The 14,958-nt window shown below is 47.5% G+C and overlaps 1 protein-coding gene across 2 annotated transcripts in view; it reads right to left on the bottom strand.

Annotated features, from left to right (window-relative positions):
• Positions 1–14,958, bottom strand: part of LOC115108728 (fibrillin-2-like) — a 97,102-nt gene that overhangs the window by 25,932 nt on the left and 56,212 nt on the right. For both annotated transcript variants that reach the window (XM_065008987.1, XM_065008986.1), the window contains exons 12-38: positions 13,313–13,450; positions 12,963–13,082; positions 12,692–12,817; positions 12,463–12,585; positions 11,801–12,076; positions 11,501–11,554; positions 11,142–11,267; positions 9,879–10,004; positions 7,912–8,031; positions 6,994–7,131; positions 6,848–6,898; positions 6,533–6,658; positions 6,165–6,392; positions 5,735–5,860; positions 5,359–5,487; positions 4,970–5,095; positions 3,716–3,841; positions 3,428–3,550; positions 3,205–3,330; positions 2,444–2,569; positions 2,039–2,161; positions 1,488–1,736; positions 1,277–1,399; positions 825–947; positions 529–690; positions 319–387; positions 95–220 (exon numbers count right to left, since the gene is read on the bottom strand). In XM_065008987.1, coding sequence (XP_064865059.1) covers positions 95–220; positions 319–387; positions 529–690; positions 825–947; positions 1,277–1,399; positions 1,488–1,736; positions 2,039–2,161; positions 2,444–2,569; positions 3,205–3,330; positions 3,428–3,550; positions 3,716–3,841; positions 4,970–5,095; positions 5,359–5,487; positions 5,735–5,860; positions 6,165–6,392; positions 6,533–6,658; positions 6,848–6,898; positions 6,994–7,131; positions 7,912–8,031; positions 9,879–10,004; positions 11,142–11,267; positions 11,501–11,554; positions 11,801–12,076; positions 12,463–12,585; positions 12,692–12,817; positions 12,963–13,082; positions 13,313–13,450 — 3,609 coding nt within the window. The remainder of the gene's footprint in view (positions 1–94; positions 221–318; positions 388–528; positions 691–824; positions 948–1,276; positions 1,400–1,487; positions 1,737–2,038; positions 2,162–2,443; positions 2,570–3,204; positions 3,331–3,427; positions 3,551–3,715; positions 3,842–4,969; positions 5,096–5,358; positions 5,488–5,734; positions 5,861–6,164; positions 6,393–6,532; positions 6,659–6,847; positions 6,899–6,993; positions 7,132–7,911; positions 8,032–9,878; positions 10,005–11,141; positions 11,268–11,500; positions 11,555–11,800; positions 12,077–12,462; positions 12,586–12,691; positions 12,818–12,962; positions 13,083–13,312; positions 13,451–14,958) is intronic.

Genomic DNA, 14,958 nt, shown 5'->3' with positions numbered 1-14,958 from the left:
TTCTGGACTTTAGGCACTCAACTAAATCAGATGAATACTGGGAAAGTCCGGAGAAAGACCTCATTTGACCCTTCGGTGACCCTTTCCCTCTTACCCTCGCAGATGCGTGTCTCCTCGTTGAGGTAGTAGCCTGCGGGGCACTCACACTGGAAGCTACCGAAGGTGTTGACACAATTGCCACCCTGGCACAGGCCTGGCAGCTCCTGGCACTCATCAATGTCTGGTGGGGGCAGTGGGAGAAGGAGTCCGGTTTAGTTTGTTGGGACATACTCTTAATAAATACAACGGGATAATAAGATATGGACGAACAGTGTTTACCTTCCAGGATGACAGTGATGGGGTTAGGTCTGAAGCCCTCTCCTCCGGGACACAGTGTCTTGTACTCCGCTACAGACAAAAAAACAACCCCAAAAAGATCATACCACATTTTCCTCAAAAATATATGTGGAATTGGCCAAGATGTTTTGTTTGTCTACAAAAAGAGCATGTCTGTCATGATTTGGTTCGACCAAGCTTTATAGTACGTACTGGAGTTGATGGGGGGGCAGAGTTCACAGGGGTTTCCCCAGGCTCCCCCCAGGGAGCAGCAGCAGGAGGCGCGGGTGACGCCCACGCCGATCTCAGCGCTGCAGGAGATGCCACCGTCACCACGCGCCAACGTGTCCAGGAAACAGTTGCCCACTCGTGTGTCTGAGATGAGGGGAAAGGAATTATTGTTACACACCCATCAACACTTCCTGCCACTCACTCATTGGCTGAGGAGTCTTCATTTCCATGGCTACCAGACATTAGCATTGCTCTGATGCCAGGTGTCCAGTACTCACCCACACAGCCCACTCCAGTAGGGTTGAGTTCGAAGTCCGGAGGGCAGTTACACAGGTAGCTTCCTGGTGTGTTCACACACAAGCCGTTGATGCAGTTCACAGGGTCCGCACATTCGTTAATGTCTGGAACACACACACACGCACACACACACGCACACACACACACACACACACACACACACTTTATGACCAACATTAAATAACACACATAGATCCACACACACATGCACTATATGAAAGCTATGCACTTAGACTGAGAGGACTGGAGAAAGCAGAAAGAGCCTTGATAAAGTCACAGACTTGCTGCGGCTGCACATGACAGAGAGATTGAGTGGCACAACGAGGGAATACAAAGTCCAAATTGATGGCGAAATATGAGGGCTGCCAGATTGGCTTGGTCGTGATGCCGTGGCAGAGTTATCAGAGTATGGTAGAGGGTGTGTGCTTCTCACCAGTGCAGTTTCCTCCGCTGCGGTCCAGCTCGTAGCCGTCGTCACACACACACCGGAACATCCCCGGGAGGTTCTGACACGTTCCAAACACACAGATGTTCTGGAAGTTACACTCGTCGATATCTACCGGAGAGGGAGAGAAAGATACGGTTAGTGGCTATGGTCAGAACGATGGTGTGTGTGTATGTGTGTGTTTGTGTGTTATTCTGACCCTGGCAGGCCTTGCTGTCCTCAGTAGGGGTGAAGCCCATCTCACACTCGCAACGGTAGCCACCCGGAGCGTTCAGACACTGGCCGTTCTCACACAGGTTCACGTTGTCAGCACACTCATCCATATCAGAACAGGAGAAGCCGTCCCCATTGAAGCCCTCCTTGCAGGCACAGCGGTAGGAGCCTGGAGTGTTGACACAGTCTGCGTTGAGGTTGCAGTTGTGCTCCTCAGTGGAACACTCATCCACGTCTACAGGGAGAGAGGAGGGTCAAACATAATCAGTTCACTTGGTGTCCGTAGACGAGGCAGCCGCGCAATACTGTAGACATCTCCGGTTTCTAGAGAGTTAACGAACGTATGGCTCAGTTGGTAGAGCACGGTGCTTACAATGTCAAGGTTGTGGGTTCGATTCCCACGAACATCCATACCTAAAAATGTACGCACGCGTGACTGTAAGTCGCTCGACAAAAGTGGCTGCTAAATTACGTATTTTTTCTCGTTTGTTTTTCATTTAACAGGCTTTTGTTCCAGCCCAGCACTAGTATACTCACCCACACACTTGATGCCGTCCCCCACCCAGCCGTCACGACAGCGACACTTGAAGCTTCCGGGGACGTTGACGCAGGCAGCATGCATGTCACAGTTATGGGCTCCAATCTCACACTCATCAATATCTAGGAGAAGGAAAAACAGCAGAGAGATAAATGTAGAGACAAGACATGTGAGTGTCTCTCTCATTCTGTCTGTACTCTGGCTTATACCGGGCGTTATCCACAGTAAAAAATGACCAAAGCTACACGACATCGTCATAACTAAGATAGTGTTTTACAGTAAATAGCCTTACAGTTACGACCAGCGTGTGTGTAGCCCATGGTGTTGTGTGTGGTACGGTGTGTGTGTGTGTGTAGCCCATGGTGTTGTGTGTTGTACGGTGTGTGTGTGTGTGTACACTGTACCTGTGCAGCCGGTGGAGCCCTTCTTGACAAAGTATCCCAGCTGACAGTGACAGATGAAGGATCCCTTGGTGTTCTCACAGTCCCCATGCAGACAGATGTTAGGGTTCAGCTCACACTCGTTCACATCTGATACACACAACACAGAGGAACACACACAACACAGAGGAACACACACAACACAGAGGAACACACACAACACAGAGGAACACACACAGAGGAACACACACAGAGGAACACACACAGAGGAACACACACAGAGGAACACACACACAGGAACACACACACAGGAACACACACAGAGGAACACACACAGAGGAACATGAGTTAACTGGTCTTGGAGAGGGGACAGAGGAGTAAAATATATGTCTAACAGGTAAGGGTAAAATTAGAGGGATGGGGAGGGAGAGAGAGAGATGGAGAGAGAGAGAGATGGAGAGAGAGAGAGATAGAGAGAGATAGATAGAGAGAGATGGAGAGAGAGAGAGAGAGATAGAGAGAGAGAGATGGAGAGAGAGAGAGATGGAGAGAGAGAGAGAGAGATAGAGAGAGATGGAGAGAGAGAGAGAGAGATAGATAGAGAGAGAGAGATGGAGAGAGAGAGAGAGATGATGGATGGAGAGATGGAGAGAGGAGAGAGAGAGAGATGGAGAGATGGAGAGAGAGAGATGGAGAGAGAGAGAGAGAGAGAGAGAGAGAGAGATGGAGAGAGATGGAGAGAGAGAGAGAGAGAGCAGGAGAAGAGAACACGGTGTACTTCTCACCAATGCAGGTCCTCATATCCATGGAGGCCATGAATCCGTCGTAGCAGAGACAGCGGTACTCTCCGGGGACGTTGGTACACTGACCCCCGTCACAGATATCAGGGCTGTCCTCACACTCATCGATGTCTGGACAGGGGAGAGAACGAGTGTGACTGTGTGTTTCTACACTATACGACGTGTGCATGTACAGTACGCGGGTGCATTGCGTTACTGTGTGACTTACCAGCGCAGGTTCTGAGGTCGGGCATGAGAGCGTAGCCCTCACTACAGCTGCACTCGTAGCTGCCCTCTGAGTTGGTACAGTGTGTGTCACAGCCGCCGTTCATGATGGTACACTCATCAATATCTGCAATCAGCCGGGTTACAGGTAAGCATAGACACACACAAACAGACACTCAAACGGTGCTTTTTCTGCTCAAGTTTCGGATGTGACGCTTAGAAATGGTCAACAACCACGGTGCTAACATCCACGAGACAAATGATGACATGTCTCAGTCAGGTGGTCACTCACCCACGCAGCCCTGTCTGTCTGGTGTAACCTGGTAGCCCGTGTCACAGGAGCACTGGTAGTTCCCCACCATGTTGACACAGTGGCCGTTCTTACACAGGTTGTTGCTCAGCTGGCACTCGTTCACATCTGGAAACACACAGTGACAGTGACAGTTAGCTTCAATCGAAGGAATTAGCCACCACAGTAGACAACATCATGTAGGAGAGAATACCGTTTACTGTCTGGTGAACTTGAACATGTATCCCAGATTTACATTTACATTTACATTTAAGTCATTTAGCAGACGCTCTTATCCAGAGCGACTTACAAATTGGTGCGTTCACCTTAAGACATCCAGTGGAACAGCCACTTTACAATAGTGCATCTATATCTTTTAAGGGGGTGAGAAGGATTACTTTATCCTATCCTAGGTATTCCTGAAAGAGGTGGGGTTTCAGGTGTCTCCGGAAGGTGGTGATTGACTCCGCTGTCCTGGCATCGTGAGGGAGTTTGTTCCACCATTGGGGGGCCAGAGCAGCGAACAGTTTTGACTGGGCTGCGCGGGAACTGTACTTCCTCAGTGGTAGGGAGGCGAGCAGGCCAGAGGTGGATGAACGCAGTGCCCTTGTTTGGGTGTAGGGCCTGATCAGAGCCTGGAGGTACTGAGGTGCCGTTCCCCTCACAGCTCCGTAGGCAAGCACCATTGTCTTGTAGTGGATGCGAGCTTCAACTGGAAGCCAGTGGAGAGAGCGGAGGAGCGGGGTGACGTGAGAGAACTTGGGAAGGTTGAACACCAGACGGGCTGCGGCGTTCTGGATGAGTTGTAGGGGTTTAATGGCACAGGCAGGGAGCCCAGCCAACAGCGAGTTGCAGTAATCCAGACAGGAGATGACAAGTGCCTGGATTAGGACCTGCGCTGCTTCCTGTGTGAGGCAGGGTCGTACTCTGCGGATGTTGTAGAGCATGAACCTACAAGAACGGGCCACCGCCTTGATGTTAGTTGAGAACGACAGGGTGTTGTCCAGGATCACGCCAAGGATAGCGCTCTGGGAGGAGGACACAATGGAGTTGTCAACCGTGATGGCGAGATCATGGAATGGGCAGTCCTTCCCCGGGAGGAAGAGCAGCTCCTCTCCTCCGGGAGGAAGATGACTTGAGGATGATGTAAAAACGCCAAAACAGTGATCTAACATGTCTCATATTTTAGGTGATGTAAAGTGTGTGTGTGTGTGTGCTGTATACTATGCACTGTGCAGTGATATACTGTTTGACTACCTTCGCAGGAGGAGCCGTCGGGGCTCAGCTGGTGTCCGGGGGGACATTCACACTCGTAACTCCCCTCTGTGTTCAGACAGGCGCCTCCTTGACACAGCAGTGTGTTCCTCTCACACTCATCAATATCTGCAGGGGAGAGAGGGAGAGGAAGAAAGGTAGGAGAGAGAGAGGGGAGGGAGGGAGAGGAAGAAATGTAGGAGAGAGAGAGGGGAGGGAGGGAGAGGAAGAAAGGTAGGAGAGAGAGAGGGGAGGGAGGGAGAGCGAGAAGGAGAAAGATAGAAGAGAGAGAGGGAGAGAGTGCAACAAGGTCAACATTGAATAACGATCTCGGAGGAAGTTCTCCCACTCTCCCGTCAACGGGAGAGTTATATGTGTGTTCCCCCACTCACCCATGCAGTTCTTCATCATCATGAAGCCGCTCTCGTAGCCCTCGAAGCATTCACACTCGAAGCTGCCGGGGGTGTTCACACAGGTGCCGTGGCCACACAGGTCCGGAGAGATACGACATTCGTCAATATCTGTGGGAGTGGGAGGAGAGACAGAGGGAGGAGAGACAGAGGGAGGAGAGACAGAGGGAGAGAGAGAGGGAGAGACAGAGGGAGGAGAGACAGAGGGAGGAGAGACAGAGGGAGGGAGGAGAGAGAGGGAGGGAGGAGAGAGAGGGAGGAGAGACGGAGGGAGGAGAGAGAGGGAGGAGAGACATTAGTTAAGATGCTTTTTTATTGTATAAAAACAAAACATGACTATGCTTTCTCTCTCTCGTACCGGTGCAGTTCCTCTCCTCCATGTTGAGGGCGAAGCCGCTGCTGCAGCGACACTTGAAGCTGCCGATGGTGTTGCGACACGTTCCGTGAGAACACAGGCCGCTGAACACCTTACACTCATTCACATCTGCAGGAGAAGAACAGAACAGAATAATGCCAAGGGTCAGGGGTGAACTGTGTATGGAATTCATATGAAATTGACCTGTGCTATTTTTTCAAATCTAATCCAGTAATGATTTTCTCAAAAGACATTTCTAGTTGTTTAGATATGTGATGCTGTGGACGGCTGGCACCTGTACATTTGATCATTTGGCTTGCTCTTTGTAGCTCCTCAGTCTAGTTGGGTTAGACCCTAAATGTGTAAATGACACTAAAAAAAAGTCTCCTGACATTCAGACAAGGAAAACGGGACAATGAGTGATTGTCCCTACCTTTGTAAAAGGGTCTGCCAGTCAGGATGTCTCCTCGGTTGGCGAAGCCTGGTCCTCGGGGGCAGATGGCCTTGTTCTCCGGGGTTCCCGCCTTGGGACACTCCTCACAGTCGATGCCCCAGGCCGCGCCCACCGAGCAGCAGCACATGTCCACGCGGTAGCGCCCGGGCAGCGGCTCGCCACACTCATCCTCGTGCCACTTCATGTAGCACTGCTCGCTGCGCACGTCTGAGGGACGGACAGATTGACGGAGATACAGTACTGCTGACCACACAGTAGGCTCAAGATGCTAATATTTTTGGTGACCACATTTGTGTGACGAATTTGCTTGTTTATCAAGGTTTACGTCGGTTACGGTCTTGTCTTACCCACGCAGGTGCGTCCGCTCCCGTCCAGGGTGAGACCCTCAGCACACTCACAGAGGAAGGAGCCCTGGGTGTTGACACAGCGCCCGTTGGTACACACCCCCGGGAACACCTCACACTCATTGATGTCTGGAGGAGGGGGGGGGAATCGGGGGTTATTAAAGGAATGACTGTACTGTATGACTCATCGGGAGGGAGTGGAATACCACAGGGAGGGAGACAGAGGGTCATTATGACTGTGAGAATGTCTGCTACCAACATAATGGATAATAGACAGTAGCAGCAGTGTGTGTGTGTGGGGGTCAATGTGTGTTTTACCTTCACAATTGACTCCCTTCATACGAGCGAACCCCCTGGAACAGGCAGTGTCTGTGGAGAGAGACATCAGTTACCATACACACCTCAGTATCTTCATTAGGAGTGTGTTTGTCTACAGGTCTGTGTGCGTTTGTGTGCGTACTGACCGATCTCGCAGCGTTCACAAGGACTGCCCCAGGCGGCTCCCAGCGTAGAGCAGCACTCAGACTTGAGTGTGGCGCCGTTGATGTTGACCTCACAGCGGCCATCTTGGATATTCAGCCAGCACGTTCCTTTCATGCTGTCTGTAGAGGGAGGAAGGGGGAGAGAGAGAGAGAGAAGGAAGAGAAAGGGAGAGGGAAAAAAGAGAGAGAGAATGTCGGTAAGTGAAGGCAATCAAGTGAACCCTGCCAAGAAAAGGCCCTTCAATTCAAATGTACTGTGACGCATCAACACACATACACACATCTCTCATTGATATACTACATTCATTCCAAGCACAACACTACAGGCAGTGGTTAGTAACTAACTACAGGTGTCCCTTTCAACAGCTGCTTATACCAAGACACATGCATCAATGACTTTAATCATTTGCTATGGCACTCCTAATGGACTGAGAGCATAGTCATAACAAACGGGATGTGCATTTTCTCTCCCGAGACCATGAACCCAAAAACTCGACCACAATTTACATTCTTGCCGCCGAGCGATGACTTTGAAGCAAATATATGACTCTGCTTTGAAAATAAAACGGCTCTATATTTTAAAGTACAGGAATCTATCAGACTGACAAGGCCGGCTCACATTGGTATTTATTCTAATGACTCATCCCAGATTCCATCTGTAGATGGATGTTCAGATGCGTCTGGACATGCTCCCAAAGCTGACATCGACTTGTTTATTTAGTGGTATAAACCTTCTAAAACGCCTATTAGGCTCGAAACCTTGGCTCAAATCCCACTCCTTACTCTGACTGTCTATATGATGATTCTCTGACAGAAGTTTGCCTCAGGACCCCGTCGTAAAAAAAAAAATTGGGTCCAATTTTAAGTCGGGCAGTTATGACAGACGCCTCGGCCTCTTACCCACGCAGATGGTGTTGGTGGAGTCCAGCTTGCTGCCGTGAGAACACTCGCAGTTGAAGGACCCGGCGATGTTGCGGCAGATTCCGTTGACACACGGGCTGGAGTCACACTCGTTGATATCTGAAACACATGGACGAGAGCAGGGTTAGGTATGGCAGTGCAGAGCCAGGTAAATGGTCATCCTTAACATCTAGACAGGCTTTTACTTCAACAATGACATGACTCTCCTGGTCGAGGATCCTCAGATCAGCTTGGCAAATGGCTGACAGAGAGGAGGAGTAGCCGGCTCTGGGACGGTTTTATGACACCTCGTGCCAATTGTAAATCTTATGCAGCAGAGAACCCTCTCCTGTTCTTCAGTACCAACCAAAGGAATGCCTTTGTCCTCCAGGAAACTTTCGCTGCCAAAACCATAACGTCCAAAAAAAGTGAACATTGGAACAATATTTCTAAGATAGGAATGTTAAGAATGGTCAGTGGGGATCTAAATAATAATCATGTCATATTGCTTTTCATTTTGTGATGTTATTAAAAACTGTATGAACCAAATACTGTAACCTAGGAAGGAAACACATTCAAGTTGTCAAGTTTCCATCTAATATGATGCTAATACAATATGAAGAACGATGAAACTATTTTTGTTAAGATAGGAAGGTGATTTTAGTTTTTTCGAACAAGATCATAGTTTTCATGTCCGTTGCACATTAACTAAGCCACACCCCAAATGAAGTCAGAAGAGCGTGTCAGTGTGATGGAACCGCCCTTTTCGACCAGAGTGCTTAAAAGGACCCGCTAAGAATTAACATACCAGACCAGCAGACGTGAAGCGTGAGCTAAACGTTACAAATGGTTGAAACTCTAAGACCAGAAAGCGTGCAGCTGTGGCTACACATTGAAATGGTTAGAAACTCTGAAACTCTCAACACAAGGTGAAGAAAATAACCTCACTAGACCAAAACATTGACAGTCTGCAGCTGTGCATGTAAAGGGGTCTAGAACTTTGACTATCTACCCGAGGAAGAAAAGAGGTGAGAAGCTCACCTCCGACAATCACTGGTGAATCAATGAAGCCACAGACAACTATGAAGGACATTGTGACCTCTGGTGGACAATCAGAGCATTACACCCATCGACCCATTCCCCATAGAAGGATAGCTTGGTTTCAACAGAGATAGACAACGAACAAAGACATCTAACTTACACGTGTGTAAGATATAGGATTAATGTGAGAACAGTCCTAGAATGTATCCACAATAAATGTTCCTTTCTCTATCTCTTTCTTTCCCCACACCCTCTCCATTGTGTAACAAGCTGTCATATCTTCTCAGTCCACTAGGAACTTTTGGCTTATGTAAGTGTGCATGTGCATTCTGTGTTATTATTTAGTTAGTTAGTAAATAAATCATTCAATCAAACGGTGTAGAACTGAATAATCAGAAAAGGCTGGGGTTCTTGCGGATTCAAGAAGTCTGCCACGTTCAGAATGAGACTGATATGAGGTAATGATTAATAAGTGACTGTTATCGATATATAACTTATATATATATATTCTAGAGTTGAATTTGGGAGATGGCAACACGTTAAACAACTTATTCCGTGGTGCCCCAAATTCCAATTGAGTTCATTGTTACATGATTAATTGAATCTAGTAACAATTGAACATAGTTCGTTGATTTGATAAATAACAGTCATCACATTAATACAAGTCACGTCATGACAACAAAGACAGAAAACGTTATGAAATTTGTTCAAGGACAGAAGATGTAAGCAAACATGTGGTCATATATTTTGATGGTCTATTTGACTACCTTCTCTCCATGTGTGTTTAAGTGTTAAACAGTTGCAGGTGTACGCACATCTAGACGATTAGACAGCTGCAAGGTATGAAATAGCACTGAAGAGTGTTTTAATGCATTGAGTCTTCGAACAAAGTTGTTGCTCCTTTGGCGTTTGTATGAGGTGTTTACCTTCGCAGGTCTCAGAGTCTGGTTTGAAGACGAAGCCTTTGGGACAGGAGCAGGTGTAGCTGCCGGGGGTGTTTCTACACAGGCCGTTGTCACACAGCAGACGGTTCACGAGACACTCGTTGATGTCTGGGAGACATGAAAGAGTGGAGGAGAAGAAAACAACAGGGTTGATCAAGTGTAGGGGAGAGTGGGGTAAGTTGAGCCATTTCTTTCCGGCATCACCCCGCCAACGGAAATAGTGTTCTCTCTAACAAAGATATCTACCTATATTTCAGGATGTTTTGTTTTCCTGGAAATAATCAGAATTCATGAAAACATTACAGTTTTGAAAACATAGCTTGTCCCAAAAAAGTGGTCTCTTGGCACCACTTACCGCAGGCATGGGGTAAGTTGAGCCACGAACAGGGTAAGTTAAGCCACCTACAAACTTCTGTACTGAATGAAATATTACACCTACCTTTTTAAAACCACGTCTATCTTTATTAAAACCATGTCTATCATGCCTATCCCATTAGCATCGTTAACTGGCTACATACGGAGTGATTGACAAATGCGCATACACGGTCAATATTGCTGGAAGTTAATTGGCAGATATAAAGTACAGATCACCCCAAAAAACTACTTAAGTGGTACTTTCAAGTATTTTTTAAAAGTACTTTACACCAATAGAGGCTAACCAGGGTCGGATAATGCAATGTGACTTTGATTGGACAGAACCCAGGAGCTTTATGTTTCTGACAGTTTGCATTGAACACATGAGAAAATGTACTTTCAGAATTGATTGGCGACTAACTCATAGGTGGGCTGGGAGATACGACCGATCTACCTTTTGAAGACCCTGATTTAGATACACGTTTAGTTTTTTGGACCTAACTTGCTTAACACATTTTCCATGTGGTTTCTTCCTTTACAGACTCCATGAAATAACGACCTCTTCCTAAATACTTGATCAAAATAATTATTTTGTGTATGGTTTCCTAGAAACAAGGGTGGCTCAACTTACCCAATTGGTTGAATTGACCACACTCTCCCCTAACACAAACCAACCAAAACAATCAACCCCAGTGTTTAAAATGATCAGCGATTGGTCACCCAACTTTGTTCATACGTCAAAGTTAAGACCACGAAAGTACAGCAGATATGGAACTCAGTTTGACTTCAGACCACTGTTATATTCAGATATGAAAACGTGACAAACTCTCATTCGGGTCGCTGCTTCTCCCAGCAGACATCGGAGAGTGGATACAGGAAGCCTGGACTCACCCACGCAGTTCTTGCCGCTGGAGTCGGACTCGTAGCCGATGTTACAGATGCAGCGGTAGCTCCCTCTCAGGTTCTCACACATGCCGTTCTGACAGATGTCAGGGTCCAAGGCACACTCGTTGATGTCTGAAGAGACACAGACCCACATGAGACACAGCCTCATCTTAAATAAGGCACTCTCCAACAAAAATATTCATTGTATTTTTTTTCACTCTGTGATTTGAAATTCGGTGGGAAAGTCACACATTTTCGGAGGGACGCATTGGAATGTTCGAGGGAAGGCCTGTTAAATGTCAGAATAACTATCAGTGATAGTAGAGCTCCACTTAAGATCGAACCGTACAAGTCACATGACTCACCTCTGCCGTCAGCGGTGATGCCAATCCCACTGCTGCACACGGCCTGGAACTCAGCTGAAAGGCCATTAAAAACACCTGTAAGTCACCTGCTAATATATCCAGTGTAACAAAAAAAAAAAACCCATTTACATTATAATTCTAACAATCACTTCTGCAGTACTTGGTAGAGTTCTACAGGATCTTAGCCTGGAATCTGAACTGTGAAGTGAAACTATTCTGAAACAGAGCTAACAGGATCTTAATAACGGCACATGTAAACCACTGATGCTTGCTGGTGGGGTTAGGGTCAGCTTTGGTCACCTGAGTTGCGGGCAGGGCAGGGCAGGCAGGGCTCTCCGAAGCCGTGTTCAGGACTGGCACAGCAGCACTCGGACTTGGTGACGGCGCCCGGGAAGGGCCGCGAGCACGTGCCCATCTTGATGGCGCCGTAGCAGGTGGTGCGCATGTGTGTGTCCACACACACTCTCCCGTCCACGTCGATGGCCAGGCCCGGCGGGCACTCACAGCGGAAGGAGCCCTCAGAGTTGATACAGCGTCCGTTCATACAGATGCCTGGGGTCTGGCACTCATCAATGTCTGAGGGAGGAAGGAGAGAAGAAGGGAAGCGATACAGTAAATAATTGAATAGCCTTATTTCATTTAGATAATCACTTCAATAACACTTTATTAATCCCTCCGGGAGAAATCTGCTCCCTTGAAGATGATCTGTAGATCATAGGAGGCTGGTGGGAGGAGCTATGGGAGGACGGGCTCATTGTTAACGGCTGGAATGGAACCAACGAAACAGTATCAAACATACGGAATCCACACGTTTGACTCCGTTCCATTGATTCCATTCCAGCCGTTACAATGAGCCCGACCTCCTATAGCTCCTCCCACCAGCCCCCACTGCTATAGATGTTGATCAACTGCAACTCTGTTGACTTCAGATAACTGCAACTAGTGTATGGTAGATGACATACCTGTGCAGTAGCGTCCGTTAGGTGCCAGGGCAAAGCCAGGTTTACAGATACACTTGAAGCTACCATCCTCATTGATACACATCCCATTGAGACACATGTTGGTGGTGGCACACTCATCATGATCTGGAAGAGCACAGGGAGACACATTGTCATTTATAATGGCCTAGTTGTGCAATAATCTACCACAGATTCCGTAGGTTGAATATATTAAAGGAATGTCCATTGTTACCTATGCAGTTCTTTCCATCAGGAGTGAGTTCAAAGCCAGCGTTGCAGATGCACTGGAAGCTTCCGCCAGTGTTGACACAACGTCCGTTACGACACATCACTCCGTTCACGATGCACTCGTCAATATCTGTGGAGGGGAGTTTGACCGTTAGCCAGGTCAGGTACCAGTCTGTTTCTGTTCTGGACACCGCCAGAAGGCCAACGTACCCAGTCTATCCATACCATCCAACTGTTGGAATAAAAAATTATCATGGTGAGTGATTGGAACATACCAATGCAGGCCTGTTTGGTGGGGGTGCCCTGGTAGCCTTCGTGACACTTGCAGTGGTACGACCCAGGTGTGTTGACACAGTCTCCATTGACACAGGGGTTGCTGACGCACTCATCTACATCTGAAGGAGGGAGGAGAGGAGGAGATGAAGAGAGATGAGTTCATCAGTAAAACCCAGGGTGCTCCAATTACAAATCTGAACACTCCCATACGTGTTGAAAAAGGTTAGAATCAATGCTAATGTGTAAAGATAACCTGAGTTTTACATCAGAGAAGAGAAGTCCCATGTGTGGTCAGAAAATGGCAGTGGAGTATATGTCATTTTCCTAACTGACTTTGTAGTGGGCTTACCGATACACTCCCCGCGTACATCCTGTCTGTAGCCCATGTTACATTCACAGCGGTAGCTGGTCGGGGTGGGGATACAGCGTCCGTTCAAACACAGGTTGGTGAAATGTTTACACACATCAACGGTCTCATTGAGTGATACTGAGGATACACAACACAACACACAATTACATTACATTACTAACCAAGGTTTATTATTCTCCAAAACACAGTGAAGAAGATGAAGAGATGAATGGTTGCTCCCATCATTATTTTGACATTCAGGTGAGTCTCATTGAGATACAATCTCTTCTTCAAAAGACCTAGTCCATGAACTGATCAACAGGCTCTACAGTGCATTCGGAAAGTATTCAGACCCATTTCCACATTTTGTTACATTAAAGCCTTATACTAAAATGAAATAAAAAATGTATAATCCTCATCAATCTACACACAATACCCTTTAATGACAAAGCGGAAACAGGTTTTTAGAAAATGCAAATATTTTACAAATAAAAAACTGACCCTTTGCTAAGAGACTCGAAATTGAGCTCAGGTGCATCCTGTTTCCATTGACCATCCTTGAGATGTTTTTACAACTTGGAGTCCACCTGTGGTAAATTCAATTGATTGGACATGATTTGGAAAGGCACACACCTGTCTATATAAAGTCCCACGGTTGACAGTGCGTGTCAGAGCAAAAACCAAGCCACGAGGTTGAAGGAATTGTCCATAGTGCTCCGAGACAGGATTGTTGTCGATGCACAGATCTGGGGAAGGGCACCAAAACATTTCTGCAGCATTGAAGGTCCCTAAGAACACAGTGGCCTCCATCATTCTTAAATGGAAGAAGTTTGGAACCACCAAGACTCTTCCTTGAGCTAGCCGCCTGGCCAAACTGAGCAATCGGAGGAGAAGGGCCTTGGTCAGGGAAGGGACCAAGAACATGATGGCCACTCTGACAGAGCTCTAGAGTTCCTCTGTGGAGATGGGAGAACCTTCCAGAAGGACAACCATCACTGCAGCACTCCATCAATCAGGCCTTTATGGTACAGTGGCTAGATGGAAGCCACTACTCAGTCATGACAGCCTGCTTGGAGTTTGCCTAAAGACTCTCAGACAATGAGAAACAAGATTCTCCGGTCTGATGAAACCAAGATTGAACTCTTTGGCCTGAATGCCAAGCGTCACATCTGGAGGAAACCTGGCACCATCCCTATGGTGAAGCATGGTGGTGGCAGCATCATGCTGTGGGGATGTTTTTCAGCGGCAGGGACTGGGAGACTAGTCAGGATCAAGGGAAAGATGAATGGAGCAAAGTACAGAGAGATCCTTGATGAAAACCTGCTCCAGAGCGCTCAGGACAACGACCCTAAGCACACAGCCAAGACAACGCAGGAGTGGCTTGGGGACAAGTCTCTGAATGTCCTGGGGTGGCCCAGCTAGAGCCCGGACTTGAGCCTGATCGAACATCTCTGGAGAGACCTGCTCCCCATCCAAGCTGACAGAGATTGAGAGGATCTGCAGAGAAGGATATATAGATAAACTCCCCAATATATAGATAAACTCCCCAAATACAAGTGTGCCAAGACTCGAGGCTGTAATTGCTTCAACAAAGTACTGAGTAAAGGGTCTGAATACTTACGTAAATGTGATATTTCATTTTTTTT

This window comes from Oncorhynchus nerka, linkage group LG24 (assembly GCF_034236695.1).
Source record: "Oncorhynchus nerka isolate Pitt River linkage group LG24, Oner_Uvic_2.0, whole genome shotgun sequence".
In the NCBI taxonomy this organism is placed as follows: Eukaryota; Metazoa; Chordata; class Actinopteri; order Salmoniformes; family Salmonidae; genus Oncorhynchus; species Oncorhynchus nerka.
The sequence above is the reverse complement of the archived record's forward strand: the minus strand, read 5'-3'. Positions and strand labels throughout refer to the sequence as shown.